This window comes from Oikopleura dioica, chromosome 2 (genome assembly GCF_907165135.1).
Source record: "Oikopleura dioica chromosome 2, OKI2018_I68_1.0, whole genome shotgun sequence".
NCBI classification, from domain to species: Eukaryota; Metazoa; Chordata; class Appendicularia; order Copelata; family Oikopleuridae; genus Oikopleura; species Oikopleura dioica.
This window is the reverse complement of record NC_137292.1, coordinates 5,299,987-5,326,240: the sequence shown is the minus strand read 5'-3', so window position 1 is coordinate 5,326,240 and position 26,254 is coordinate 5,299,987. Positions and strand designations below refer to the sequence as shown.

Below are 26,254 nucleotides of genomic sequence, written 5' to 3'. Positions count from 1 at the left end.
GACAAATGTTACTACTACGCGCCGGATTACAATCTTGCCAGATTTGAAACTGCCCAAGGATACATCGCGAGCAACCATTTCAATGCCAAGACTTCTGCGATCAGCTTCGGCGGAGTTTTTCATCTACTGAGCATGAGGCTTGGCGACGGCTGGATTTTGGCCTCAAAGACGGTCGCTTTGAACAGAATTCGAGCATCAGAAGAGGTCGAAAAAGGCTGGCGAAAGGATGAAATCGCTTTGCCAGTGGAATTCAGAGACTTTGATCCTGTCCACGTGATTCCCTTGATCGACCTTGGAAAGCTGCTTCTTGTTCTTGTCACGAGAAGCATCGTGCTTTCAAACATGCAGTACTCCTTGCTGCTCGAAAAGGAAGGAAAGTACATCACGATCGGGACTGAGTGGATCGGCTCGCTTGTCAAATACGAGGAAGAATCGCGCTGTTACTCAGGTCTTTTTGCGCCAAAAGATTTTGCTTTCACCAACGAATTCGGAACTAACAATGACGAGTGCGAATACCTCATCAATGGTTTTTTGAACAACGATCGAATTTACCTCCAAAATGTCGTCTTTGATACCACTTTCGAGATCTTCTTCAACTTCGAGCAAATCGAGGTCGATTTTCAACAGCGAAAATCGAGAGAGAAGATGCACGTGACGAGCAATCCCTTCTTCGAGTTTCATAAAGATGTTTTTCCTGGTTTCGCGAAAAACGCTGCCCAGCAGGATCTATTTCCTCGATCAGGCCGGGCTCTAGAAAAAAATTTTTTTCTCGAGCATAGAGAGAAAAGCCCCCGAAAGCAAGTACCCTCAGTCCACCCTATCCAATGGCAATCGTTCCAGATTCAGACTTGGACCCGGCTTTTGTATCTTTCAATGAATTTAGTCACATTTCGTCGTTTGAACTTGATTTTAACGAGACAAGAAAGCTCAACATTGACCTAAAGGAAGGTTCTTAGTGAAACAAGAGCCTCATTTTCGATAATCCTTTGAACCTCAGAAGAAAACGAGCAGTGCCAATGCTTCCGTGAAAATTCTGGAATTTCGATCGTACAATAATGAAGAGTGCATATTCGACCTCCATCTTTTAGCAAACAACTCTATCAAGATTCAGTCTGATTTTTTCGAAGGATCATTAGTGCTCGAGCATGTTTTTGTCCATCATCTTGCATGGACATCGCTCGAGATCAACTTCGATGTGCAGGAAAAATCATCAATTTTCTTGGAAATTTTGAAAAATGGAACAACTCTTGCATCGGAAAAGATGAAGGATTTGAGATCGATCGATGATAAAAGAATAAAACTATTAAAATTCGACGACAAAACAGAAATCAAAAACATATTTTTCTTCCAAAATCGACCGAGTCAGATTCTCGTCATTTTTCCTGAAGAACGGTTTGCCCAGCCTTATGCTCTGTTTGGAGATGGTTCGAAAAATCAAAACATAAAAATTTCACCCAGCAATAAGAATAAGGCAAACTATGCGTATAAATCTATCTATGCTCTTGTTAATGGTCAATTGCATCTTTTTGGGGGTGGTTTGGATGAACGCAGGGTAAGAACAATCATCAGCGCTTGTTTATTTATCCTCTTGAAGATTTCGGTGCTAGAAGAATGCCAGTTTAAGACACTAGAATTAAAACTCATCCACAATTTCTACTACATCGGGAAAGCTCTATCTATCTCTGATGGAACCGAAGGTAAAAGTCATCTCTAGAAATCGCATCATTCTTGGCTCGGCAACCTGTGTAAAAACCTGAGTAAGGTTCTGAAAAAAGCTCGCATAGCGGCTTTTTAAAAATCGAAGCCGCAAAGCGGCTTCGCCAATATTTGAAATATATTAAAACTATCATGTTGCGAAGCCGCTACGCGGCTTCGTTCTTAAAATAGCCACTCCGCGGCTTTTCATTTTTGCTCTTCAGAACACGACTCAAGTTTTGACTCAGGTTTCTGAGCCCTATTAATTTTCAGCCCTTGTTTGCTTTGATGCGAAAACAGAGAAAAAATGCGAAATCTTCGACGGCGAAACTGTCAAAAAGACCTTTTCTTTGGTAAAAGGTCATTGGAATGGCGGACTTGATTTTTATAAAGGAAAGCCAGCAGCGATCGGAGGCTTTGATTACCCTTATTCGAGGTTTGCTTTTTCGGAAACATTGACAGAAAAAGGCTGGGAGCCGCTTCCGAACCATCCAATGTAAGACCCAATGTTTTCCTCCCGATGATGTGTTTTAGCTGGATCTTGCAGCATCAGACTGTTGGGCTGCCGTCAGGAGCGATCGCTACTTTGGGAGGCTACGATTTCAAGAATGAAAAGGGCTTGAAAGACATCTGGGTTTTGAATATCTTCGGAAAATGGAAGAAGAAAAAATCTCTCAAACAGGTTTTCACATTTTTCTTTCGCCTGATCAATAAGTGTGTCTTACTAGATCAGCTACTTGGGATCAGCCTTGTTTGTCGAAGAAAGCATCTATCTTTTTCCGGGAGAAACTGAAGGCTCTGCTCGGCAAATACAACGCATCAAATTAGGAATGGATGTTTTTGGCGCTCTTACGCTAATCATGAGTTATCATGAGAACTAATTTTTTTGGAAGTTATTTGGGGAGGTGCCTTGAATCGACAAAAACAATTTCGACAAATTTTGCATCGAAATTTTCAACCAATCAGAAGCCCGGGTTCTCCACACCGGCCAATCAGCAGCGGAGTTGCCGCCAACGCAAATTTTTTCGAAATTTTTCGTCGTTTCCAGAGCTTTTTTTTTATAAACATCTATAAAGATAATGATGATGTTGTGGATGTCGAGACGATTGGATATCATAGAAGATTCTACTCAAATCCGATTCTTTTCTTGACACCAATGAATTACTGCTCGGCGGAAAATAAAAAACAGCCCTAGTCTAATTTTTTTTTTTTGAAGACAAAAAGTTCAACTGCCGTTTTTTCTGGTGATTGACAGGAAAGCGCAAGCGAGTGAGAACCGTAAAATTGCACTTCTGTCAATTTGCCCAGAAGCTTCTGCACAATTAAATATGTCAGATGATGTGCATAAGCGTCCAAATTTGGCGTTCAAACGCTTGTGGCTCCTCAGGGACTGCGACCCTTCCGTTCCTGCTCTCCGACTGCGGGCCAATTTACCACTTCAACTGTCGCGGGCTACTTTCATCGGCAGAAAATTAGATCAGTACTTTTTCAAAATCGGGAAAAAAGAGAGGCGCTCAAGAGATATCGGGGCGGCAAAAATATCTTGCTTTTCCGATAAGATGGTTTTCATTAGAGATTTATTATTATTACTTGAAATTTTAATTCTTATAAAATTGAGAGTCTTCGGCATAAATGTCCAGAATGTTTTACTTAAGAGTCTTCAAGCGGCGTATCAAATGAAAAATTCTTATCTTTCATTTAAATTATAACATTATCACTTTTTTTCAAAAATTCTAGAAAAAAAACTGCATTTCTAACAAGAGTTAAGGGGGGAGGTCGACGAGAAGCGGGATTTTTATAACTAAAATCCGGGAAAACCTGATTTTATAGGTAAAATATGAATAAACTGCTGAATAGAGAAGGGTTGAAAAAATCTATCGGCAAGATGATATCTTAATTGTTAGAGAAAATAAGGAGGAAACCCCCTTTTCTCCTGTTAAAAAATCTTTTTTTTTTTTGAATGATCGTAGTTTAAAATTCATCATTTATACTAAACTGAGGGAGCCCCTAAGGACGGGTTTCTCTTGAAAATCGGCTAATCGATCTTATAATTAGATGACATCTGAGTCTTTTCTGAACTCCGCCATCGCGTCTTCTCTTTTCCTTTATTATTTCAGAGTTTATTCTTTCTTGATAAATTCTGAGCATCGGTCTTTGTCAAAGAGTCAACGCTATATAAAGAGCTGTTTTCTTTCAGTAAGAGGGAGAGAGGCGTGCTAAGTTGACCCGGGTTTACGTAGACAGCGTCATTCTGAGAGAGAAGAGCGCAGAAATAACGGCTCGAGACTAAAGGTCGACCAGACTGTAAAATTTAATATTAAACTCCTCAGCATTGAGCATGGTCAATGCTCCGAAAATGCCTCTCAAAAATGCCTCTATACAGAGAAATATTGCTAGATGAAGAGAAAATACTCAAATTGATAGAAAATAAAATAAAAACCCTAGGACTGTGTTTTTCCCTGTGTAAAATAACCTGAGTCAGGGTCATAAAGAGCGGCTTCGCAAGAATATAGAATGGATTGCCATTGATATTTTGGCGAAGCCGCTCTGCGGCTAAAAATTTATAAAAGCCGCTCTGCGGCTTTTTATTTAAGCTCTTTCAGATCCCTGACTCAGGTTTTTAAACAGGCTGCCGATCGCAGAATTCGCGAAAAGCGGAGAAATTTTCATTGTCAAGTCGAAAATTAAGACACGTGATCAATATGCCCCGTCGAATAAACTAAACCATCATAAATGCTTGATTTAAATACGATAATCCCCATTTCTGATTGACAATTTTCTTCTTTTTCTTCGCCAAAATTAACTTTATCTTTCGATTTTCCAGCAAATTGAGAAGCTCCACTTATGAGTATATTCTCCTTTATATTTAAATATAAGCAGCTTTTTAAAGATGTTTGAAGATGGAGCGATTATAAAACGAAAATTATAGTCTGCGTCTGTCCAAATTCGAATGAGCCGCAGAGGATCATCCGGCTCACTCGAACGCAAATCAGCCAGTTCGATTCACATAATTTTCTTTCAGACGTGAAACGACTCGAAATGCTGCTTAGAGTGAAAGAGAACCCGTTATGAATTCATCCATCAGGTATTATATTTTCGCGCTTTCAGTGAAAAAATATTAATATTTTATAAGCAAAAATCTTAAAATAATAATGATGAATGAGGCTTTTAAATTATTCTTAAGACCAAAAAAAAAAAACAAAAAAAAATCACACTTTTTCGTGTCAAAAATGAAGAAAATTTCCATATTTTCAGTATTTTTGGCCGAAAAATCGACCATTTTCACCAAAATATGGCAATTTTGAAAATTTTTCTGAAATAAAATCGGCAATTTTGTCGTTTTTCGAGTCAAAATGACCAAAATTTTCAATAAATTTTCGCAAGTCGTTTCGTAAAAATGCTAAAATTTGATAGTTCTGATCATTTTTGACTAAAAAAGCGGCAATTTTGTCCGCTTTCTATCAAAAAAGATGGAATAAGAAGCCAATTGTGGCCTCGTTCATCCTGTAGGCCACGTGGCTTGTCAATCAATGACTGTTTCTAGCCTCGAAGAACCCTGCATATCAAATGTCTCCCGCGAAGCAATCGAGTCGTTCCGCTACTTCGGATCCACCATTGCCGCCTTTGACATCGTCGTTGGAACGATCGGAAATTTAATGACAATTTTGGCCTTCTACAGATGTCGAGCGCTGCACACGCCCTACAACGTTTTCATTGTCAATCTTTCTGTCATCGATTTGGTCACGGCGAGCTTGATGATGCCGTTCAACTTGACCGGTTATTTGAAGAAAGAATGGCCCTTCGGAGCAGATCATTTCAGGAACGGCTTTAATGGAGTTGATTCATCAACTTCTATAGCTTTTTTCTTCGCTTGAACCCGCGGATAGACGCTGCCAATAAAAATACCGCAGAATGAGTGCTCTAAGAAATTAATCGCGCTAAAAGCCCATTCGAAGCTGCACATTCCAAGCATTCGTCTACTTCTGCTGCGGTTATACTTCGATTGTGTGCCTGATGGCGATCACTTTTAATCGATTTGTTATCATTATTCATCGCGATATGTATGTGACGCTCTTTTCGAAAAGAAATGTAAGTCATGAAAACTCTTGAAAAAGGGTCGAATTTTCGACTCGAAAACCTGTGTAGAAAACCTGACTCAGGGTCTTAAAAAAGAAAAATATCGACAAATTTTGCGTGGTCGGCTACTCAGCTGCTGATTGGCCGTTAAGCCGAATTCAGGCTTCTGATTGGTTGAAAATTTTTTTTCAAACGCTTCATTTAGGTGACGATTTTGGTGATTTTATCTTGGCTTATCGCTCCAGCATTCATGTCCCCCGTACTTTTCAAACACAACGGTCATTCAATTGTCAGTTGGAATGAAGATCAATTTCTTTGGTATTTCCAACCCTCTATCATCATTAAAATCATCATTTTCAGCACCTTCGTTCGCTCAGAAATGACAATCTGGTGGCTGGACTACATGCTCTTTTGTCGGATTTTCTTCCAATTTCTTCCTTGGATCTTCATGGTCATTTGCTACTCGACGATTTTCGTCAAAGTTCGGCAGCAGGAAGAACAAATGGCGACGTACAAGACCGCTAATTCGACCGTAAGTGCCCTAGTTCCCCGTAAATAGGTCTTATCAAAGTATGCAGGCGACGAAGAAGCCCTGTATTTACGACACAGAAGATTCTGTCTTTTCCGAATTTCGCCGAAAAACCATCGGTGAACGACTCAAGGGAATCCGCGCGACACTTAGGCGAACAATCCGCATCAAATCTGCCAATTCTACGCGGCAGAGCAAGCCGCAAATCACAACCTCAAGTGAACCACCTTCCAGTCAATTTCCGACATCAACTGTTTCACACGCCGACTCAGGTATTAAAAGAAGAATCAAGGTTGTGGTTGAAAAAGTGGGGTAATAAAATCACTTCAGCAGCTACTGGAAAAACACTACTGGCAGCTTCTGATTGTCTGGCATCGCCCGAATTAAGCACGGAAAATATCTCATCTAACTTTTCAAAAGTAAGATAGAGTCTTTAAAAAAAGGCCATGTTCATCCCTAAATTCGTGTAATTGTGAGTCGCAATTTGTGACCTTGTTCATCTTCTTACTTGATGCATGTGTGCCCTTGTTCATAGGCTAGGCCACGTAGCCTTGTGAATGACATAGCCTTGCGAATGTGATTTTGAAAATACAGAAGATTTTTCTTCGAACAAATGAGTGAACAAATGTTGGAAGTGAGACGATGAACAAGGTCACATTTGCACGAAGTCAAGGATGAACAAGGGGCCACCCTCTTTTTCTTATTTTTTCAGTAGTAAAGCCCGCAGCATAACTTATTTCAGGCTGCATCAACAATAACCCTCCCAAATACCTCAAAATCCACCGTCACCGTTGCAAAATCTTCATCAACCCATCTCCTCACTCCTCCAGTTTCGTCTGGCCCGCGCAATAGTCACAAAAAGCGAGCAGATACAAAATTGCTCATTTGCTCGGTCACCATTTGCTCCATATTTATCTCGCTTTTCTTACCGTCTGTCATTTTAAACTTGATACAGGTAGTCCTTCCCATCATCAAAAATAACTCTAATTTTGAAACCAGGGCTGTTTGGATCCAAGATTACATATGGCGGCGAGCAATTTAACCTGGCTCAACAGTTGCGTCAATCCGATTGTGTACGCGATGATGAACACTCGTTTCAGAAAAGGTTTGAGGTTTACCAAGATATACTTTTGACCAGGCTGGTTTGATACTTAAAAATGACTTTTGCGGAGCAAAATTCTAGCCCCTATATTTCTTGTGCTCATTCGAAAGAACAACGCCTAAGGATTCGAATGGTATAATTTTGAGTGTCTGAGTCATCACGTATGACGTCATAAAGGCCCCCTTTTGAAAAATGGTCATGAAGCCCTGTATCTCCGAAAATTTTCAGAATTATATGGAGATTTTGATATCGTTGAAAAGCTCAGCTCAAACTGTGTATGGGCACCCACTGCGCAAGAGAAAATTCCAAGCGAAAAAATATTTTTTGAGACAAAAAATTTTCAATCGAAATTTTTTTTCAGAATCATAACTTGCGCACCAGGTGCCCATACACAGTTTCAGCTGGGCTTTCGAATGATACCCATATGTATATTCGAAAATTTTCGGAGATACAGGGCTTCATGACCTGTCATTTTCAGGTACTTTAGGCGCTAGAATTTGACATTCTTCGTGGCTTGGACACATAAAAATTGTACCATTCGACTCCTTAGATTCTGCGCTACAAACTAAGCACTAAAAATATTGAGGTCAGGATTTTGCTCCGCAGAAGTCATTTTCATCTATCGTTTTTAGAGTATATAAAGATACTTTCTGACGCAAAAAGATGGCTGCTAAGAAGATGAAAAGCTTAATAAATTATCAGAGAATCTGTCTTTATGAGAATCTGTATATTACTGTACTAATAAAGGTTAAAATCGGAGCCTTCTGATATTTGAAATCAAGGAGGAGTGCGAGCTTTTTTTCGCGCAGTGACTCATCAAAGGGAAAACAGTCCGATTTGATAGCAGAAACAGCAAATAGCGAATTTTAAACGCGAATATTTTCCTTTTTATTTCATTTTTGCATATTTTCGCTGGAGAATTTTTGTTTTCAACTGTGAAAAGAGCTTATTGAAGAGTAGAAGAAGAGAAAATTTGCGGAAATGATAATTGGAATGGGATTTGAGCAGCCTTGTTCAGGGTAAGTCGTTATTTTTAAAAACGGGTCCTCTTGTTTATCTTCTGACTTCCTGCAGGTATCCCCTTGTTCTTCCTTAGGCCACGTAGCCTTACCCATGAAAGGCAGAACACGAAAAAAAGTATTCTACTTGGCTGAATAAGGGGATACATGCGGGAAGTTAGAGGGTGAACAAGAGGGCATTTTTTGACTCGAAATTCTAGAGCGCTAATGTGTGGCCACAAGTGTCCCTATCCAAATCATCCGCCGAATTTCACCCATGAATATCCTCTCTGCATGGAGCGTAAGTTTCCATCTTTGTACCCGAATCAAACGTAAAACTAGAATGCAAGCAAAAATGCTCTGGATGCGGAATGCAATCTTGCCAAAAACTCTGCTCCGACGCCTGCGACCGCTGCTTCAATACAATCCAAAAGATGCTGCCCTGTGGCCACAAGCAGACGACTCTCTGCTACGAACCGGTTGAAGAAACTCACTGTGCTGATCGATGTGGAAAAGAGCTCATTTGCGGACATGCTTGTAACCGGCCATGCTCAGAGGATTGTTTATGCGACCATGCGACGCTGTTTGATTGCAGAAACTGTAGGAAGAGGACAAATCAATGTGCTTCTGTAAGTATTTGCTCAAAGGGAGCCAGATGTCCCCTAACTAGAATGATTTAAGCTTGGCTTCTGCACTAGAAAATGCGATGTAAAACTCGCCTGCGGCCATCAATGCTCTAACCAATGCGGCGATCATACCCAGCACTCCCGAAAATGCGAAAAACCCTGCACTCGACCTTGCCGTCACTGCGGAAAATCAACCTGCAAACTAAAATGTGGCGAATGCAACAATAGCTGTCCTCCTTGCAACTGCCAGATGCACCAGATTCAACTCAACTGTGGACATGTAACTTATGGTTTTGCTGGAGATATCCAAAATCAGGAAAGGGTTTTTTGATCATTCTGAGCGTTGAAAAAGCGAATGAACCCTTAACCCACTGAAGACCTGCTTCCAAGATTGCGCCCTCGACCTGCCCTGCGGCCACGAGTGCCGAAACCGTTGCTCGGAAAAATGCGGACCTTGTGTGGAACCAGGAATCTACCCCTGCCGCGAGTGCGGAGCCATGTATGCGGGAACCTGTGGCGGATCCTGCACTATGGAATGCGCAGAGACCCTGAGCTGCGGGCATCCTTGCGGGGGAACTTGCGGAACTTGCAATAAAGGTAATGGATGAGTTGGAAACCGGCCCCAAACGCGGTTAATAAGGTTTGCTCCATGAAAAATGCTCTCAAAAATGCGGTCGAACGCTCATGTGCGGTCACATTTGCCAAGAACCCTGTCACGAAGTCTGCCCACCTTGCGATCAAAAATGTTCGAAGCGCTGCTCTCATTCGAAATGCGACCATCCTTGCTGGGAAGAATGCGTTCCGTGCATGGAACAATGCCCTGAACGCGGCTGCAAAAAGGTCTGCTCAAGTGGAGATTGCAATCATCAACGACTGTCGATTCCTTGCCAAGCAAGAAGAAGCTGTGGGCACAAATGTGAGCTGGTTCAGCATGATACGGATTGTGCGGAACTGCACTCTCCTGCATCCTGCGCGAGGTGCAATAGGGAGGTTTCGGAGATGTTCTACGATCCGATCATGATTTCAGAAGGTAGGAAAGGGTGCTTATTCTCTTTCTTCATTCTTTTTTATCTCAGAGTACGATGGTGAATCTCATTACGTCTTCATCCCCGACTGTGGTCATCGAATCGAAGTTGAAGCTCTTGACAATTACGTTCGAGCGACTATGGACGAATGCAGAACTGGTGAATTCAAGGTGAAAACACCCAACTTTGATAAAAGTTGGATAATCCCCATTTCTAGGCGATCTCTTGCCCGAAATGCAAAACCCCGATGCTCAGCTGCCTCCGGTACAACAAAGAATTCAACGCTTGGAACAAAAAATACGGGAATATCAAAGCCAAGTACAGGGAAGAAATGGCCAAGACTGTCAATTTCGAGGAAGTGAAACAGTCGATTCTCGAGAAGCTCAAGCGGCAGAGGTTTTTCGCCACGACTGAGCTTGATGAAGACAGCATTTATGCACGAGTGAACGGAACAAAATTGCAACCGAGTGATGCTAGAATCATCTTGTTGCAGCTGGACTACTTGGAGAGGGTCGACAAGTCGCTGGAAGACATTCGTTCGAGGGAACTGGAAAGAGAACATTTGGAGTACGAGGATGATATTCTAGTATTTCTGCAAACACTGGAAGAGATCATCGTCAAATTTGCAAGTCGAGAGATTCGAGTTCTTGGCGAGATTCACACGAATGCGATTGAAGATATTTTATTGAAGGAAAAGCTCTATAAAAACGAATCTAAACGAGGAAATCATAAATGAGCGTTTGAAAGATTGAACTTTTTGGAAATTTTTACGCTTTTTCGACTTCTCTAGAAGAAAAATATACCGACCAGACAAAGCAATTAGGAAACGTCAAAAATTATAAAGGCAGATTTTGTTTGAAAAAATTTCTGACCATGATGAGTGAAACAACTTCTATTGGAATTCGAAAAGCAGTTGATTGGAGATCGAGCTGATGAAATTCGAGGAAAGCGCAAGGCAGATCAAGACCGTGTGAATGCTCAGCTTGAAAGTGAGCAGAAACGAGCGAAAGCTTTTGAGCCTGTTACACGACAGGAGATTTCTGATCTTGCTGGTGTATTACAGTAAGCTTTTCCTGTAACGATCGAAACTAGATTTAATCTAGACAGGCGACTGGAATGCGACAAGGACATTGGTACACTTGCCCGAATGGCCACCCTTATTTTGTTGCAAACTGCGGCAATGTAGGAAAATGTCGAAAACTTTAACTTTGTTTCTCTTTTTCTTCTTTTTTTGACATTTCAAAGTCGTCGAGGCGAACTGTTTCTGTGGAGCTCGGATCGGTGGACAGAATTATCGACCTGCAGAAGGAAATCAACAAGAGAATTTTTAGCCAACCTGCCTTTTTTATCACAACCAATAAAAGTTTAAATATATTTAGCTCGTGTCTCAAAGAGTCAAATTCAGGCGAATATCTGATTTATCCCAACGGCTATCTTTCTTGAAACTAATGAACTGCTTGCCATCTTCGGCCCAGCTGTGAACTCGGTCAGTTTTGAACACTTTGTTGTCGTCGTTGATATGCTGGGCTACGCAGTAAAAGCTAGGGGTAGAACCTAAAAATGTCGAAAGAGCTTGGAAGAATCTGCCCTACCGTAACTCTTCTCAAGGAAGAAATAGAAGGTCTTTCGTCTGCCAAAGCCGCCACGATGAAAGTTCATCTTCCAACCATGATTCGCTATTTCCCAGTGATCCGAATTCATGAACTTTCAAAATGAATCCTTTCTTGGCGGTTAGGGAAATATACCTTCATATTAACCTTTTTGACTCCAAGGGAAATGAGCTCAAGAACTTTGTCTTTCTGCTGATAAGACATGTTGCTCCGATAGTCCCAGTAGTCGAGATAGTGCCCGTTGCCTTCTCTGCTACTCATGGAAAGAACTTGAGGCTTTGAAGATCGTTCCAGCACTTCGCATTTTTGGGCATCTTTTTCAGCGCGGACTTTTTTGAGATTTTCCTTGACTTTTTCAACTTCTGCTCGGAGGAGTTCTGTTTCGTTCTTGAGCGCTTCGATAATAGAAACATTTTGAGCTAGCTCTTCATTTTGCTCCGTTAAATTTTTGTTTTCTAGTCGGAAAAGGTCGATTTCAGACAGTTGGAGGGACAGATTTTTTTGCAGATCGTTGTTGATTTCAGTCAGATTTTCATTGAGCTCAGTCAGATGTTCGTTTTCTGAGGTAAGATTGACATAAACTTCCCTTATGACCTCCAGTTTTGCCAAATCTAAATAAGGATCATCATGAGATAGAGGAAGAACTGACCGTCAGTTTGTTCATCGAGTTTTTTCCATAAACGATAGCTCCTTGTTTTTAGCCTTTCTTCCTCTGATTTGACAACTTGGTATTTCTCCTGAAGATCTGTCAAATTCGCTTTGATTGCGTCAATTTCTTCCTCCAATGCCCGGTTTTCGGTTGTAGCGAGAGAATAGCCATCCTGACAGTCTTGAAGAAAAGAAGTTTGATTATCGAGTTTTTGCCAAAGTCGATAACTTCTTGTTTTCAACCTTTCTTCCTCTTTCCGAAGAGCGTCATTTTTTTCGATGAGAGTTGATAGATTCGCATTTTGTTCGAACAAGGACTTTTTGAGTTGGTAAAGCTCAAAGTTCGAAGAATTCCAATTCCGGACACATTCATCAAGCTCTCTCTCCGCTGCTTCTCGGTTTTCTTTTTCCGATTTCAAGTCGTCTCGAAATGCGTTCATCAAATTTTGCCAATCCTCTCGCTGAAAGACCTCATTTTCAGAACCAAACTGGTCTTTTTGGGAACAAGGGCAGGTCTCCAAACTATGAGCCAATTCATCTCTACACTTTGAAACGCAAGAAAAAGAGTCACAACCGATCGTGCAAATTTCAAAGTCCATTTCAGCAGTTTCTCTGCAAATTTTGCCCCTTTCTGCGATTTTCAGTCCATGTCCGGTCGAGCAAAATTTCGAGCATGAAAAATTTTTGCTGCAAATTGTCTAAAATTTGATAAGTAAGATCAATCGAAAAAAGCTTACATTTGAAGCTAATGCAAAACTGGCGAGAAAGAAAGCTATTATTTTGGTCATCTGTTTTCCTCTCTGAGTCTCAGACTAAACTTGATCTTTGTACTCAAGCTCAAGTTTTCACTTTTTGACTCATCAAAAATCCCATTGCTAGAATAATTCTCTGTATAGAAATATGCTTTTTTCGTAGTAAAAACTTATTTGTTCTTGTTCTAATTCCCCTCTCCGATAAGACGATAATCAGCATAATTTTCATGTTCCGACATCGTTGAAGGCTTCAACTTGAAGCATTGAGCGTTCACGAAATCGGACGTCAAGAGGCCCAAAAAGAGAGATTCAAGAATGAAGCTTTTTTCTCACCTGGCTCTGGCCAGTATTGCAGCAGCTGGAAAAGCGCACAATCCTCTTGGATCATCGGAAAAATGCTCCGAAGTCGTTTTGGTAAAGGAACTCATAGCTCAGCTCGACTACAGAATTCTGGTGAGGCGTACTTCCAACAACGCAGAAATCAACTGCCGAATTAACTATAAGAAACAAAAGAAGGCGGAAGAGAAGAAAAGCAAAGCAGCTCGGTAATTTTCTCGCTAAAATCGCTTTTGATCATTTTTTTAGATCTGAAGCTGGACTTGGCGCTAGAAATGGCGGAGCTTCTAAAAATCCCAAAAAAGCGTTGAAGAAGTCGAAGAAAAAGGCCGAGAAGAACGACAAGAAAGCTGGAAAGAAGGTTAAAAAGGCCCAAAAGAAGCAGAACAAGCATGGAAAGCATCCAGTTACGACTCGAGTTCCAGTCAAGGACTTCGAGTTTTCCGATTTGGATGGGAATGTTGTCTCAATCGAAGGTAATTCTCCCTCAAAATGACAGATTTAATCTCTTTTCAGGCGAAACTCCAACCGAAAATCCACTCAAAGGGATGCCTCTTTACTTGGAATGCGACGGAGTACCATACTTCCCAGACAAAGGTTAGCCAATATCTCTTTCCTAGATCCTATCTCTCTCTAGAGAACAAGAACGAAGCATACTACTGGCGTCCTTCCCGAGATTCTCCCGTCAAAGAAGTTGCCTTGTTCAACTGCTAAGCAAGAAATAATAAATCAGTATTTACAAGCTCTTCTATTGAAACTTTGAAGTACGAAGTTTGAAGGCGTAAAAATACAAAAGCAACAACGATCATTTATAAATTATAAGGCAAAAGTTTTGTTTAATACAAAATTTACAAAAAAGGATACAGTGGAAGGCAAGGGGTCTGATATCGACATCTTAACCTTAGCCGGTCAAGGTACTCCAATTTTGGATCAGTGGTCATTCAATCGCATTAAGCTCCGAAAGTTGAAGAAAAAAATTTTATTTGAAATTCACTTTGAAGAGTTTTTTTCGTTTGCCTTTCGAATGGAGGAGGTTTTAACCCGCTTCAGACTGACCAAAAAGTTGGCGGAGCCTTATTCTCGCGAAAACTCAACGCGCCATATATGGCGCCGGGTAATAACAGGAGGTACTCCATATATGGCGTCCTTTGACCGGTACCCGAGCTTTTTCCCGGCAGCGGGCCGATAAGTTTATCTCGAAATTAGTGTTATAAAATATTTTTTTTTCATTCTTATGATCAAATATGATCTTCATCTGGAAAGCAAACAGAAAAAACAATATTTAGGCTAAATAGTTTAGCGTTTATCATCCGAAATCAGTTTTTGACTTTTTTCTGGTCATTGATAAATTTGGAGCATGAAAAATTTTTGCTGCATATTGTCTAAAATTTGATGAGTAATATCGATTTAAGAAAGCTTACATTCGTAGCTAACGCGAAACTGCAGAGAAAGAAAAATATGAAATTTGTCATTTTATTTCTCTCTGAGACAAAACTCAAGCTCAAGTTCTGACTTTTTGACTCATCAAAACTGCCATCGCTTTTTATGGAAAGAATGGTTTTATTTTCGTTATAAAAAACTTTATTATTTGTCCTGGTTCTAATTCCCCTTTCCGATAAGACGATAATCAGCATTATTTTCATGTTCCGACATCGTTGTTTATTCATTATCCGTTTAATCCGTTCACGAAATCGGACGTCAAGAAGCCCAAAAAGAGAGATTCAAGAATGAAGCTTTTTTCTCACTTGGCTTTGGCCAGTATTGCAGCGGCCGGAAAAGCGCACAAAAACAAGCACAAGAAAGAGAAAGTCCCTCCCTTCTCCTTCGGCGACTTGACTTGTGTTGATGAGCATATTCCAGTGCTTTTTGCTCTTGCGGATGATGTGACCATCGTCAGAAACAGCAAGAACAAAGATGGTGGGAGAGAATTTCTCCTTGGATGTGAGGACTCGATGACAGAGCCAAATTTCAATGTGATTCAATGTAAACCGGAACAGGGCGGCAAAGCTGATGGAACTGGCATGGCCGGGATTGAAACACTCGTCGCAGAGAAATGGATCGACAGGTAATATAAGGGCGTGACTTTGTTCCTCCTTGGTTTTGTGCATGTGTGGCCTTGTTCATCAAAGCTACTGCGTAGGTGGAATGAACAAGGTTACACATGCAGGAAGTAAGAGGATGAACAAGGTCGCCCCTCTTGTTTGATTAATTATCATTTCAAAATTCTAGAGACCATAAGACCGATGAATTCGAAGTGACAAACGCCAAGCTTTCGATCTCCTGCGTTCCTCTTGGAACTGGATCATCAGCAAAATGCTCCGAAGACATTTTGAGAAAAGAACTCAAAGCTCAGCTGGACTACAAATTTGCGCTCACACATGCTTTCAACAATGCAGAGATCAACTGCCAGATCGACTTGAAAAAACAGAAAAAAGAGGAAAAGAAGAAGAATAAAGCAGCGCGGTAATTTCGCCGCTAGAATCGTTTTTTGAGCTGTTTTTTCAGATCGGAAGCTGGGCTTGGCGCCAGAAAAGGCGGAGCTCCTAAAAATCCTGCAAAAGCGTTGAAAAAGTCGAAGAAAAAAGCCGAGAAAAACGAAAAGAAAGCTGGAAAGAAGGCGAAAAAGGCCCAAAAGAAGCTAAACAAGCATGGAAAGCATCCAGTTACGACTCGAGTTCCGGTCAAGGACTTCGAGTTTTCCGATTTGGATGGGACTGTTGTTTCAATCGAAGGTTTTTCTCCCTCAAAATGGCAGATTTTATCTCTTTTCAGGCGAAGCTCCAACCGAAAATCCACTCAAAGGAATGCCCCTTTACTTGGAATGCGACGGAGTTCCATACTTTCCAGACAAAGGTCAGCCTAACAATCCCCTTTCTTCATCCTATCTCCCACTAGAAAACAAAAACGAAGCTTACTACTGGCGCCCGTCTCGAGATTCTCCCGTCAAGGAAGTTGCCTGGTTCAACTGCTAAGCACAAAGTTACCACAAATAAATCGTTATTTACAAGCTCTTTTATTCAAACTTTGAAGAAGCAAGGCGTAAAAAATAAAAGCAATTACAATCATTAATAAGGCAAAGGTTTTGTTGAATACAAAATTTACAAAAAGATACAGTGGAATTCGGTTGAAGATGAGAAAAGAAGGGGTCTACTATCGACATCTCCAGTAGATTAGGTGTTGAGTTGCATCGTGTTTACCAATTGCATCGCAGGAGTTTTGGGTGAAGTTTTCGAGTCTAGAAATCATCTTTGGAAAAACCATAAGAGGAGGTTGTAATGCTGTGTATTTATACTATGTTTTACTTTGTAAATCGGCATTTCAAGATGTGAAATAAGACGATTATTTAAGGTGTTAGGCATAGTCATAGGACTAATTACAAGGACTAATCATTTCAAACTACCAGCCGGGGTATGAACTTACCCTTCTCCAGCCGAGACCAAATAAACCTTCTTTTGCGTCGCCGTCGCACTCATCCGCCTTCTATTTTCATGAGTCATTCTCATCTTTGACTTGTCAACTTCCAGCGCCGCTAGAACCAAAACTCTTCCTGTATGCCCATGCGAAAGTGCTTGAATCAATTGTTGATTATTATGAGTCGCAGCTCTTCCAGCATGAATTTCTGAAACAAATCCATCAATTTGACCCTGAAGTTTTTTTAACTTACCGATGTTTAGGACAACTCCAGCAGAAGTTCCCACCCAAAGATAATTCTGCGTCATCAATAAGCACATAATCCTGAGTCTATTTTTCTTGTGTTGCCTGATTATATCGTCTTTGCCGGTGGAAAAGGCGTTTAATTGTCTATTCACGTGACTATCTAGGTCAATTGGATCGAGCTAAAAATAATCCTTTCATTGCCCGAAATGAGCAGTAAAAACTCACAGCTGCGCGAGTTCCAGCTTCGAGAACGAACAGTTTGCACTTTTCGTCGACAGCAATGTACACAGTGCCGTGGCTGGATGCCATCGCCGTGATCTGAAGACAAACGGATTGGCGACACGATATTCCCCCAGCGGACAGTTACCTGAAGTGGCCTGCTTCCGGGCGTCTCGCTCTTCTTCGCATCGAATACCTTCCGGATTTTGTAATTGTTCTCGCTGTCCAGGATAAAAATGAAAGGGCCAGATGCAGCCCAGATTTCATTTTTGAAGCCGTCCACTCCTAAAATATTTCTTCAACAAAAACCATAAATAATTTTTTTCTTTTCGTTTTTTATAAAAAAAATGAATAATAAAGTTTGAATTTAATTATAAATTAACAATATCCCGCCAAGAGGGCCCATCATGATTGATTGGGCCATCAAAATAGCTTTTTGTACCTTCAACGATGATCATCTTGCTAAAACCCGAATAGAGCATATTCAAAAACTCCTCTTTCCTCTCCCCATCGCAAAGATCCTTCGCCACGGAAAGCGTCCTCCATTCATCAATCTTCCAACCAGCAGAAACACGGCTAAAGATGCAGAGAGCGGCGGAACTATCCGTCGTTCCAATGGAAATGATCACGTGCTCCTCGTGAACCAAAATGCAGAGTACAGGAGCATCGAGTTTAATCGTCGCTCGCGGCGTCTTCTTTTTCGCATCTTCTTCCGTTTCAAAGATCAGGACTCGATTATCGTCCGTTCCGAGCCACACGCAATCGTCTGGAACAAACTGTCCCCCGCCAGCGAGGGAAAGTGGAATTCCGCAATCACTTTCGTCCGAATCCGAGTCGTCTCTGTACGCCCGGCTTTCTAGCTCTCGGAATCGACGGTCGCGGACCCGGCTCGATGAAGTCACGTGACACATTGTGTTGACTTGAGCATCGCAAATCTAGAAATAATGAAGACTCTTCCTTGATTTCATTTTTTTACCTCGTAATGCGGCGAACTTTCTTTGGATTCATTCAAAATGCAAATCTGACTATTCTGTCTTTCCGAAGTCGAGAGCACCCAGAGCTTTCCATTCACCGAAATTGCCGCGCTCGGGTCTTGACCATTCCTCGACTTTTGCAGCGGAAGACAGTGGCTCATCCTTGGCCCAGCGCTGCGGCAACCGATGGATTCTTTCTTGGCTGCGTCGAAGAGCTTTTTAAAGTCGTAGCGTTTTTGAGGATCGAGGGATTGGAATTCGATCGGGATAGTTTCCAGGCCGTTTGTCGCGGTGTTCACTAAAGACCATAAATATAACTGGCTTTGGAAAGATCGAGGAAATAAATTTTTTCTCGGAGCTGATAAAATTAAGCACTAGCCGCTTAAGGACGTAGTTCCTCCACCAAGTCATGTGACAAAAAATCTATCAATAAAAGTTCCAATTTGATTGACTTTATCAGCCGTCTTCTCAAATACCCCCTAATCTGGGAGCTTATTAGCTCTTACTGGGATTATTTATCAGTACCTTATCGTCAATTCCTTACCTTCAATCTCCAGTGAAGTATTGTGCTGTATCGAAAGATCGCGGAATTCCTTGTCCAAGTCTTTTTTCAATTTTTCGAGTTCCAGTCGTTTGTTGAGGATTTCTGAGCGGGTCGCTTTGTCAAGTATGTCGATGGCATTGTCGAGGATTTCTATTTCTTTTCGAGCTCGGTCGAGTTTATCGTCGGTATCTTGGGATTGGGAGGCTTCTTTTAGGGAGGTATCTGAACACCATAAATCAAATTCAGAAGGGAAAATATGCTGAATGCGAAATTGACATGAATCGACAAAATGATATTCAGAAACTAAATACCATCAGTATCAGAATCCTCATAAATTCTCTTTTCCGAGAACGTAAATTATACTAACTCATACCTTGTAGGAGAAAATAATTATTGCCCTTATATTTGTGCGACAAATCGACTTCTGGGAACTCTTGTTGAACTTCTGGAGGAACTTTAAGCTTTGACTGCTTTGTTGACATCTAAATTAAAATGAGAATTAGCATTTTATGGTTCATAAACCTGAGATATCACGAGCATATTATTGAAAAGCCACAAGTAGTAAACCCCCTTATTTTTCGAAGTTTGAATCGTAATTGGATCGTAGCACAAGTACTTCAAATTTCTCGTTTCTTCCTAAAATTGGATTTTCACGAAGCTCTACGAGCCAGAATTACGTTGATTCCAGATGTCGAAAAGTCATCTTCGAATGCCTTTTCGATCAGGGAAACAAGGATGAGATTTCGTGCAGTTTTCTGGGCGATTTTTACTTCGCGATCGAGACGGGTCAGGATAACACCGATTTCGCGTTCGGCCTTGAGAATTTCCTTGTGGTCGTCGTGATACTCTGGCGTGTCCTTTTAAGAGATTTTTGAATGGCGCCATTTTATTGGTCGAAATGTTCTGTAAGCGCTTTTGATTGGTCAATGGGTTTTTCAAAATCTGTTCCTTGACGAGCCGCTCGGTGAACATCTTGTACTTGTAGAATCGATCCCGAATCGTTCCTAGCATATCCTCCACCCTCTGCTTCATTGGCGGCGTTTCCCGACTGAGATTCGCGTATTCCTCCGTGAGAAAATCATCAACAGCTTGTCTCGAAGCAACATCTTTCCAGCCACTTTCGTTGGAAGCATAGTTCGTCATGAACTTTATGTACGCTTGTGCCCGGCTATTCAATATTTTCAGGAGTTTTTTTTAATCAGAAAAGGCCAAGTTCCTTGATGAAGACTCGTTCGTTGCGCGAAGGAGTAGATTACGTCTCCGATCGAGGCATTATCTTGATGCTCGATGAATGACTGTATTTCTTCGAGCTTCTTGACGAAACCACTGTGTTCTGAAAAAAAAACAAAATATAAAAAAAGGGGAGAGTAGAGTTGCAAATTTTGCTATATTTTCGCTGAGCTGAGCTGATCTGCGTGAGAAATTATCTCAGCTGAGCTGCCCTTTTTCAGAGGTCATTGAGCTGAGCCGAGCTGAGCAGATCTTTTTTTTAGGAAGTTGAGCTGAGCTGAGCAGACCCTCATTAGAGCTGAGCTGAGCTGAGTGATACTTGTCTGAGCTGAGCTGAGCAGAACTGATCATGTTCGAAAACAGTTGAGCTGAGCTGAGCAGATCTTTTTTAGGAGTTTGAGCTGAGCTGAGCTGAGCAGACCCTAATGAGAGCCTAGCTGAGCTGAGCTGAGCTGAGTGATACTTGTCTGAGCTGAACAGAACTGATCATGTTCGAAATTAATCGAGCTGAGCTGAGCAGATCATTTTTTTAGGAAGTTGAGCTGAGCTGAGCTAAGCAGACCCTAATTAGAGCTGAGCTGAGCTGAGCTGAGTGATAATTGTCTGAGCTGAGCAGATCAGATCATTTTCGAAAATCACTCGACTGCTCAGCTCACTCTGCAAGCTCAGCTCACTCAGCTGAACAAATTAGCAACTCAGGGGGAGAGAGGGAGGGAATTTCTTGCCTGTGTAAATTTCATCAATGTTGCAAAAAATCTGCGAAATCTCCTGCTGAGTACACAGTCTTTGTCTCTTGAGCGGCTTGATAAATCTATCTAGGAGGATTCTCAAGTACTTGACGTAATTTTGCTCCGTGTCAACGACCTCGCGCAGGATCGCAATTCGATTTTGACTCTCTTTTGAAAGCGTTGAAGGTCGGGCAAGATCGAGTTCGTCCGGTCTCGGCCTAATTGCGTAGCCTTTTCTTTTACTTCTCGGTTCGTTTGGGTTCTTTTCTGAACTGACGGAGTCGTTCGAAGAGGAACGATAAGTGGAGGGGTTGATGGTTTCCAGGATGGAATCAGGATTTGGCTCGGAGCTCCATTGCTTCCCTCTGGCCCGACGACCGGACGGACCGACGGGGAGAGGAGGGAGGGAGGCAACGGAGGGTTTGGAGAGAGGGTCTTCGTATAAAAAGGTTCCAGCGGACGATATTGACTCTCGCTCATCTGCTATCTTTTGACAAGGATCAATAAGAAGCGACAAAATGGCTCCGACGAAATTTGCGTGGGCGGCTTCTGATTTGTCGCCCAGCCAAAAAGAGGCTTCTGATTGGTCCTTTTCCTGAAGAGAGCAGTCCGAACTAGACCCATCATCTGTAGAATCACTTTGAAAATTCGGCTGGGAGTTTGGTCTCGAGCCATTATACCCTGTATCTAAATTTCCTTAGAACCTATCAATACAGTAACTCGATTCTTACCGTCAGAAATCCCCGTAATGTTGCGATCGCCTTGTCTCCTTCTCTCGCTGATCTGAAAAAATGACATGCATGAAAACTTTTCAAAGTGACTTTGATTTTGCATCGTTAAAGCTTTTTTACGAGCAATTTTCAAAGTAAAAAAGTTCAGTGCTTTTAAATCAATCGTTACCTTTTGCACAACGGAAGGAGTTTGGTAGACCTTTTCGACGATAACAGTCTCTTTTACTTCGGGTAAACATGCGGTGCTCATCTCTACTGAACTAATTTAGGGGCAACTACTCGAGTTTTGCAATACTCCTGCGAGTTTATATTTAATCCCGCGTCTCGTGGGGATCGAAGATAGCTTTCGCAAAAAAAAAGTATGAAGTAATCAAAAATTATACACAAGCTACGTCATTTCTCGAAGTTATATTATGTTATGTGAACCCGGCCCTAGAATTTCTGGTTCTGGTTTCACCAATTTCGTTCTGACCGGTCTTCGTCTTATCCCTGAAAATGAACCCAGCGATGAAATTAGCGAGTCCAAATCATCATCTTTCTAATGACAAAATATTAGACGAACATTTTTTTTTGACGAACCATTTGGTCCGGCTCCTTGACCGTTTCTTCTGTATCTTCAGTCTCGCTACTGTCGTTGGACTCGGATTTTTGCTCACTCACTTGCCTGGAGCGATTGATTTGGCTGGACTTGGACGAAGACAAGGAGGAGCTCGAGCTCGTCACGGGCTGAGCCGATTCTTCGTCGATTGCTGCTGGCAAAACTGATCGGAAGTTGGAGGAACTCGATGCTTCTGAAATCTCTCTCGCCCTTTTTTCTTCGAAAAAATTTACCTGATCCGGGGACTGAGGAATTTCGACGGCCTCGGCCTTCAATGACGATTCTTGCCCGCTCTTTTTCCTGGTCGAGGGAAAATGTATTTTATGAAGCAGATGATGATTCATAAAATTATGATTTACTGGAGCAGTCATGCGTTTTTCCGACGGAAACCGCGAATTATGCATAAATATAATTCGACCTCTTAGAGAGAAAAAAATGTATGAAAATTTATTAAAAAAATTTAATATTTAATTTATTCTTCGACCAATTCCTTCATCTTCTCTTGACATTTCATCATCTTCATCATTTCTCGGTCTTCTCCTTTTTTTTCGGTTTTGAAAACAAAAAAAAAAAATGGAAATTTTCGGCAATTTTTTTTAAGAAAAAAACCTGATTCCTTGAACCAAATCGATTTTTCGTAAACTCAAGGACCATTGAATTTCGCGAATTTGCTCTTACATTCTGATTGCCATCGATCTGAAGGCCATTTCAAGTTTAACATTATAAAACAGGCCCGATCAATAGCTGATCTGCCCATCGTACTGGATTTAAAACACGCATATACTGATATACAGTGATTTCCTTTAATTTTAGTCAATTGAACCAGCTTTTTAGGAAAAGCATTTTTTTGGAATAAAAGGTCACGTGACTTTATCAAACCAAGATTTTCGCTGGAATTTATGTGGCTGCGTAAAGAAGTGGTTTAATTCTCAAGAGTGCGCAGGTGAAGAACATGAGCCAATATTTAAAACGCAGTGAATCTGTATTTGCCAGGCCCTGCTGATTTCAGCGAGTCTTTTACGCAGTTGCAAATTTACGATTTATGCTTGATATTCGGCTCGTATCAAAAACATACCAGGGTCACAATAAAATCCGCTTTCTATTTCCTCTGAATTTTCTTTGGAAAAAAATAAGGTAGTGACACCCTTATTGTGTTTAACGAGGAGAATAGTTTCAAATTCGAGGTCAAAATTTTCAAAAAAAAAGTTTTCACAAAATTATAAATTTATGAATTTCAAGCAAGAAAATTAAGGGTATCACTGTGTTAAATCAACGAACTTAATCGCTAGGGTTAGGTTATCCGGAATTATTAATACATAATATATTATTTAACATAGTGATACCCTTAATCTTCCTGCTTAAAATTCATAAATGAATAATTTTGCGAAACATTTTTTTTTTTTTGAAAATTCGGGCCTTCAATTTGAAACTATTCTAATTAAACAAAATAAGGGTGGTACTTCTTTAGTTTCAAGGAAAATTCTGAGGTTAAACTTAACCCTAACCCTTTTTTTGAAAGCATGTTAAAATTACCTGTTGTTGAAATTTCTCCAGGCGTTCCTTGACGCTCCCTTCTTTCGGGTGACCTCTATTCAATCAAATTAAAATCTCTAATTCCGACGAGTCTTATTATTCGTGTCTACATATTGATTCAATTCGCTGTTTCTCTCTTTTTTGTGTGAAGGTGTACCCGTTCCCGAGCGTATTCCGTAAATAGCAGAGCTCTGGCGCCTTTTGATTTGTTATTTTATGATTATTCAATTTTAAATAAAGTTTCAAATAAAAAATTTTTTGAATTGATTCAATTTTTCTTCTCACTTTTGGACTGACCTAGGATTCATGTTTCAGAAACTGGGCTTTTTTCTCGTTAATGAATAATCCCAAGCAAACAAGACTCCGAAATCTCCGCGGCGAAATTCATCATTTTCCAGTTTTCAGTTCATTTTTGGACAAAAAATTTCCGAAAAAAACTTTGAAAAATGTCTTTTTGAGGGAATTAGGGTGAATTTCTTTCAGGAATTTTTTTATGATGATCCAGGGCAAATTTGTTGATAGATTTGGCAAGTCAAACTTCCGGAAGTTTGGGAATAGTTTTCTTTATTTGACAAAGAAGACGCTTTTTTCTCAGCTGGTTTTTTTGGGAGAGTTTTTAAATCTCTGGTCAGCGGATCTCCGATTTAGTGGTACTAAAAACGCAAGGGACAAAATACTAAGTTGTTATTATCAAGCGCGAGGTGACCTTTTGCTCCTTTACCGAACAATAAATTATCAGACAATACCCTCGCTAATCATCGGAGAATTCGAAGAGTTGGTGGTAGTTATCGAAGATTTACGCTCTTTGGTCAGATGAAAAGCGCGATTTTTTTTATTTGATGAACTTGAAAACAAGGAAGAGCAAATCATTTGTCGTGGCAGAGTTAGTTTTTTGCTGGAGAACGGAATTTTTTTCTCCAGAGATTCATTTGTGTGTTCAAATTGATGGCACGATTCATAAGGCTTGAAAAGAAGCTTTCCTAGATATCTCCTACACCGAAAGGCTTTGTTCGGCACGGTATCATCTTTCGTTAGCCTTCACGTAATTATTGACTGCCTGTGACTTTGAGTTCATTATTCCAGAGAATCACCAAATACAGATAAAAAAAAGATGTCTCATTTTCGGCGAATTATTATCGCCGAATCTCTCTTTATCCTAGGTTTTTGGTTAATAAAAAACTAATCGTATTAAAGATCAATTAAGCAACTCTTATTTTGTCAGTGTATCTGTCAGTAGATTCAACTCATCTTTCTGAACTGGCTCCGACGTTGATGATTCCGGACATCGTAACTGCTCTTAGTGGTTTGTTTTCTGCATTTTTTGGGAGAAAAATTATTAAATTCGAGTCGCACTCAAATGCAAGTGAACAAGTTTTGGCTCAAAAACAACTTGTCTTCAAGATTTTGGTAAGAGAATATAGAAGTAAAAACGCGACTCTTAAACGGTGTAAGACTGCGATCTTCATCTTTCTTCTCTTTGGAAGCATTGTCTTTGATGGATATATCATTTTTGTTGCAATAATTGGTCTCGCACTCGGGGGTGGTGGCGTCCTTCAACGCTTCTTCGCAATAAAACTCACTTTGGTTATGGTAAACCTCGTCCTTTTCATTTGAGCCTCGGTGACAATGTGTATCCAGGTATGAACTTTTCTACACGCAGAAAATACATTTTCAGGCCGGTTGCTGTTGCTACAACAACAAGAAACGCACTGTATCAGTCACAGTATAGACTGATTGCTAAAAACCGTCTTTCTTTTGCTCCTTTACCGAACAATAAATAATCAGACAAAGCCCTCACTAATCATCGGCGTATAGAGGAATTTGTTGGTAGTAGTTTTCGAAGTTTTTCGCTCTCTGAAAAACGCGATATTTGAGTTGATGAACGTGAAAGCAAGGAAGAGGTTAAATATCTTTTTCCTAGGATTTTTTTTTTGTATTATTTTCTTTTAAAAGTTGACAATTATTTTATGCTTGAATTAATTTGAAAAAAAAAAGACTAAGCTTCTAATCGACTTTGTTCATTTGTATTTTCTTTTTCAGAATTTAACCTTAAAATGAGTGAGAATATAGAAGATCTACCTAATGAAGACTGGATAAAGGTTATTTTAAAATGTTCGATTCAACATAAAGGGAGTATTAAGAGAATTGGTAAATTTCGCAAGATGATTATCGCCAATTGGGCTCTTCTTTCAGGTTTTTGACCAATCAACCCTGAGAATTTGAATCAACATATAATTAAGCTGTCATTGTTACATATTGGTTGGGAGCTGTTCTTGTCTTTGGACTTACGGTCACGGTAGTTGTTCTGAACATTGCCGCTGCTGCAACTGGAATTTCTTCGGCTGCTTTTGGAACAAGAATTTTTAAATCAATAAGTCAAGAAGAATCAGCCGTTTAAAAAGTGCCCTACCAAATCTCGGTAAATTTAAATAATGATGATTTTAAAAACGAAAGAACTAGACATCGATCTTCATCCCTTTTCTTTTTGTTTTCATGGTGAGCGACGTGATTGACTTTGGAAGAAAATTTGGAAATATTCTATCCCAAACAAAAGCAGTTTCTTCAAGTTATCTTGATTTTAATTACAACTACTATGATATTTTTGAAAATGAAACGATTGATACCGGTATATCTTTTTCATC

General features: G+C 40.5%; 8 protein-coding genes across 8 annotated transcripts; 4 read left to right on the top strand and 4 right to left on the bottom strand.

Annotated features, from left to right (window-relative positions):
• Nucleotides 1-4,657: 4,657 nt before the first annotated feature.
• On the top strand, nucleotides 4,658-8,139 carry LOC145697096 (G-protein coupled receptor 84-like). Its single transcript, XM_081774247.1, has 10 exons — nucleotides 4,658-4,780; nucleotides 5,240-5,512; nucleotides 5,649-5,784; nucleotides 5,978-6,090; nucleotides 6,133-6,304; nucleotides 6,351-6,573; nucleotides 6,632-6,720; nucleotides 7,044-7,256; nucleotides 7,301-7,406; nucleotides 8,036-8,139. The coding sequence occupies exons 1-10, from the start codon at nucleotides 4,764-4,766 to the stop codon at nucleotides 8,083-8,085; spliced, it is 1,392 nt and encodes a 463-aa protein (XP_081630373.1). The 5' UTR covers nucleotides 4,658-4,763; the 3' UTR covers nucleotides 8,086-8,139.
• Nucleotides 8,140-8,278: 139 nt separating this feature from the next.
• On the top strand, nucleotides 8,279-10,885 carry LOC145697871 (NFX1-type zinc finger-containing protein 1-like). Its single transcript, XM_081775076.1, has 8 exons — nucleotides 8,279-8,422; nucleotides 8,623-8,702; nucleotides 8,744-9,030; nucleotides 9,083-9,349; nucleotides 9,405-9,624; nucleotides 9,668-10,057; nucleotides 10,104-10,222; nucleotides 10,270-10,885. The coding sequence occupies exons 1-8, from the start codon at nucleotides 8,385-8,387 to the stop codon at nucleotides 10,786-10,788; spliced, it is 1,920 nt and encodes a 639-aa protein (XP_081631202.1). The 5' UTR covers nucleotides 8,279-8,384; the 3' UTR covers nucleotides 10,789-10,885.
• A 554-nt stretch (nucleotides 10,886-11,439) lies between these two features.
• On the bottom strand, nucleotides 11,440-13,122 carry LOC145697870 (uncharacterized). Its single transcript, XM_081775075.1, has 5 exons — nucleotides 13,048-13,122; nucleotides 12,312-13,008; nucleotides 11,798-12,273; nucleotides 11,645-11,756; nucleotides 11,440-11,606 (listed from the first exon to the last, which is right to left on the bottom strand). The coding sequence occupies exons 1-5, from the start codon at nucleotides 13,096-13,098 to the stop codon at nucleotides 11,440-11,442; spliced, it is 1,503 nt and encodes a 500-aa protein (XP_081631201.1). The 5' UTR covers nucleotides 13,099-13,122.
• A 220-nt stretch (nucleotides 13,123-13,342) lies between these two features.
• LOC145698555 (uncharacterized) lies at nucleotides 13,343-14,156 on the top strand. Its single transcript, XM_081775760.1, has 4 exons — nucleotides 13,343-13,607; nucleotides 13,648-13,874; nucleotides 13,915-13,995; nucleotides 14,036-14,156. The coding sequence occupies exons 1-4, from the start codon at nucleotides 13,378-13,380 to the stop codon at nucleotides 14,110-14,112; spliced, it is 615 nt and encodes a 204-aa protein (XP_081631886.1). The 5' UTR covers nucleotides 13,343-13,377; the 3' UTR covers nucleotides 14,113-14,156.
• Nucleotides 14,157-15,084: 928 nt separating this feature from the next.
• LOC145698554 (uncharacterized) lies at nucleotides 15,085-16,405 on the top strand. Its single transcript, XM_081775759.1, has 5 exons — nucleotides 15,085-15,463; nucleotides 15,628-15,861; nucleotides 15,904-16,130; nucleotides 16,171-16,251; nucleotides 16,294-16,405. The coding sequence occupies exons 1-5, from the start codon at nucleotides 15,126-15,128 to the stop codon at nucleotides 16,368-16,370; spliced, it is 957 nt and encodes a 318-aa protein (XP_081631885.1). The 5' UTR covers nucleotides 15,085-15,125; the 3' UTR covers nucleotides 16,371-16,405.
• LOC145697868 (rho guanine nucleotide exchange factor osg-1-like) lies at nucleotides 16,402-19,935 on the bottom strand. The gene is made up of 12 exons (XM_081775074.1): nucleotides 19,813-19,935; nucleotides 19,470-19,649; nucleotides 19,315-19,428; nucleotides 19,166-19,274; nucleotides 18,793-19,014; nucleotides 18,251-18,546; nucleotides 17,717-18,209; nucleotides 17,423-17,559; nucleotides 17,281-17,373; nucleotides 17,063-17,234; nucleotides 16,819-17,017; nucleotides 16,402-16,633 (listed from the first exon to the last, which is right to left on the bottom strand). Exons 1-12 carry the CDS (start codon nucleotides 19,933-19,935, stop codon nucleotides 16,549-16,551), a joined length of 2,223 nt encoding a protein of 740 aa, XP_081631200.1. The 3' UTR covers nucleotides 16,402-16,548.
• LOC145697867 (uncharacterized) lies at nucleotides 19,745-21,731 on the bottom strand. Its single transcript, XM_081775073.1, has 4 exons — nucleotides 21,651-21,731; nucleotides 21,482-21,533; nucleotides 20,748-21,437; nucleotides 19,745-20,125 (listed from the first exon to the last, which is right to left on the bottom strand). The coding sequence occupies exons 1-4, from the start codon at nucleotides 21,729-21,731 to the stop codon at nucleotides 19,974-19,976; spliced, it is 975 nt and encodes a 324-aa protein (XP_081631199.1). The 3' UTR covers nucleotides 19,745-19,973.
• A 156-nt stretch (nucleotides 21,732-21,887) lies between these two features.
• LOC145697866 (uncharacterized) lies at nucleotides 21,888-22,450 on the bottom strand. The gene is made up of 4 exons (XM_081775072.1): nucleotides 22,439-22,450; nucleotides 22,313-22,379; nucleotides 22,061-22,272; nucleotides 21,888-22,019 (listed from the first exon to the last, which is right to left on the bottom strand). The coding sequence occupies exons 1-4, from the start codon at nucleotides 22,448-22,450 to the stop codon at nucleotides 21,888-21,890; spliced, it is 423 nt and encodes a 140-aa protein (XP_081631198.1).
• Nucleotides 22,451-26,254: the final 3,804 nt, after the last annotated feature.

Excerpts from the sequence above, each read along its gene's own strand:
- LOC145698555 (XM_081775760.1), top strand. The coding sequence starts at position 13,378 with ATGAAGCTTTTTTCTCACCTGGCTCTGGCCAGTATTGCAGCAGCTGGA. Across the intron at positions 13,875-13,914 it reads GAATGTTGTCTCAATCGAAG|GCGAAACTCCAACCGAAAAT; the intron begins GTAATTCTCCCT and ends ATCTCTTTTCAG. Across the intron at positions 13,996-14,035 it reads ACCATACTTCCCAGACAAAG|AGAACAAGAACGAAGCATAC; the intron begins GTTAGCCAATAT and ends ATCTCTCTCTAG.
- LOC145697868 (XM_081775074.1), bottom strand. The coding sequence starts at position 19,935 with ATGACGAACTATGCTTCCAACGAAAGTGGCTGGAAAGATGTTGCTTCG. Across the intron at positions 19,015-19,165 it reads TAATTATTTTCTCCTACAAG|ATACCTCCCTAAAAGAAGCC; the intron begins GTATGAGTTAGT and ends TATGGTGTTCAG. Across the intron at positions 17,560-17,716 it reads CAAGATGATCATCGTTGAAG|GAGTGGACGGCTTCAAAAAT; the intron begins GTACAAAAAGCT and ends GAAATATTTTAG.
- LOC145697871 (XM_081775076.1), top strand. The coding sequence starts at position 8,385 with ATGATAATTGGAATGGGATTTGAGCAGCCTTGTTCAGG. Across the intron at positions 9,350-9,404 it reads ATATCCAAAATCAGGAAAGG|ACCTGCTTCCAAGATTGCGC; the intron begins GTTTTTTGATCA and ends AACCCACTGAAG. Across the intron at positions 9,625-9,667 it reads TTGCGGAACTTGCAATAAAG|GTTTGCTCCATGAAAAATGC; the intron begins GTAATGGATGAG and ends GCGGTTAATAAG.
- LOC145697867 (XM_081775073.1), bottom strand. The coding sequence starts at position 21,731 with ATGAGCACCGCATGTTTACCCGAAGTAAAAGAGACTGTTATCGTCGAA. Across the intron at positions 21,438-21,481 it reads CATTACGGGGATTTCTGACG|ATACAGGGTATAATGGCTCG; the intron begins GTAAGAATCGAG and ends AAGGAAATTTAG. Across the intron at positions 20,126-20,747 it reads CATTGATGAAATTTACACAG|AACACAGTGGTTTCGTCAAG; the intron begins GCAAGAAATTCC and ends TTTTTTTTTCAG.
- LOC145697866 (XM_081775072.1), bottom strand. Across the intron at positions 22,273-22,312 it reads TTCCTCAGTCCCCGGATCAG|AAGCATCGAGTTCCTCCAAC; the intron begins GTAAATTTTTTC and ends GAGAGATTTCAG. Across the intron at positions 22,020-22,060 it reads TCAAGGAGCCGGACCAAATG|AAAGATGATGATTTGGACTC; the intron begins GTTCGTCAAAAA and ends TTTTGTCATTAG.
- LOC145698554 (XM_081775759.1), top strand. The coding sequence starts at position 15,126 with ATGAAGCTTTTTTCTCACTTGGCTTTGGCCAGTATTGCAGCGGCCGGA. Across the intron at positions 15,464-15,627 it reads GCAGAGAAATGGATCGACAG|AGACCATAAGACCGATGAAT; the intron begins GTAATATAAGGG and ends TCAAAATTCTAG. Across the intron at positions 15,862-15,903 it reads AAGAAGAATAAAGCAGCGCG|ATCGGAAGCTGGGCTTGGCG; the intron begins GTAATTTCGCCG and ends CTGTTTTTTCAG.
- LOC145697870 (XM_081775075.1), bottom strand. The coding sequence starts at position 13,098 with ATGACCAAAATAATAGCTTTCTTTCTCGCCAGTTTTGCATTAGCTTCA. Across the intron at positions 13,009-13,047 it reads GTTTTGCATTAGCTTCAAAT|ACAATTTGCAGCAAAAATTT; the intron begins GTAAGCTTTTTT and ends ATCAAATTTTAG. Across the intron at positions 12,274-12,311 it reads ACTCGATGAACAAACTGACG|ATTTGGCAAAACTGGAGGTC; the intron begins GTCAGTTCTTCC and ends ATCCTTATTTAG.
- LOC145697096 (XM_081774247.1), top strand. Across the intron at positions 5,513-5,648 it reads CCCTTCGGAGCAGATCATTT|AAGCTGCACATTCCAAGCAT; the intron begins CAGGAACGGCTT and ends AAAGCCCATTCG. Across the intron at positions 6,721-7,043 it reads TCTCATCTAACTTTTCAAAA|GCTGCATCAACAATAACCCT; the intron begins GTAAGATAGAGT and ends AACTTATTTCAG.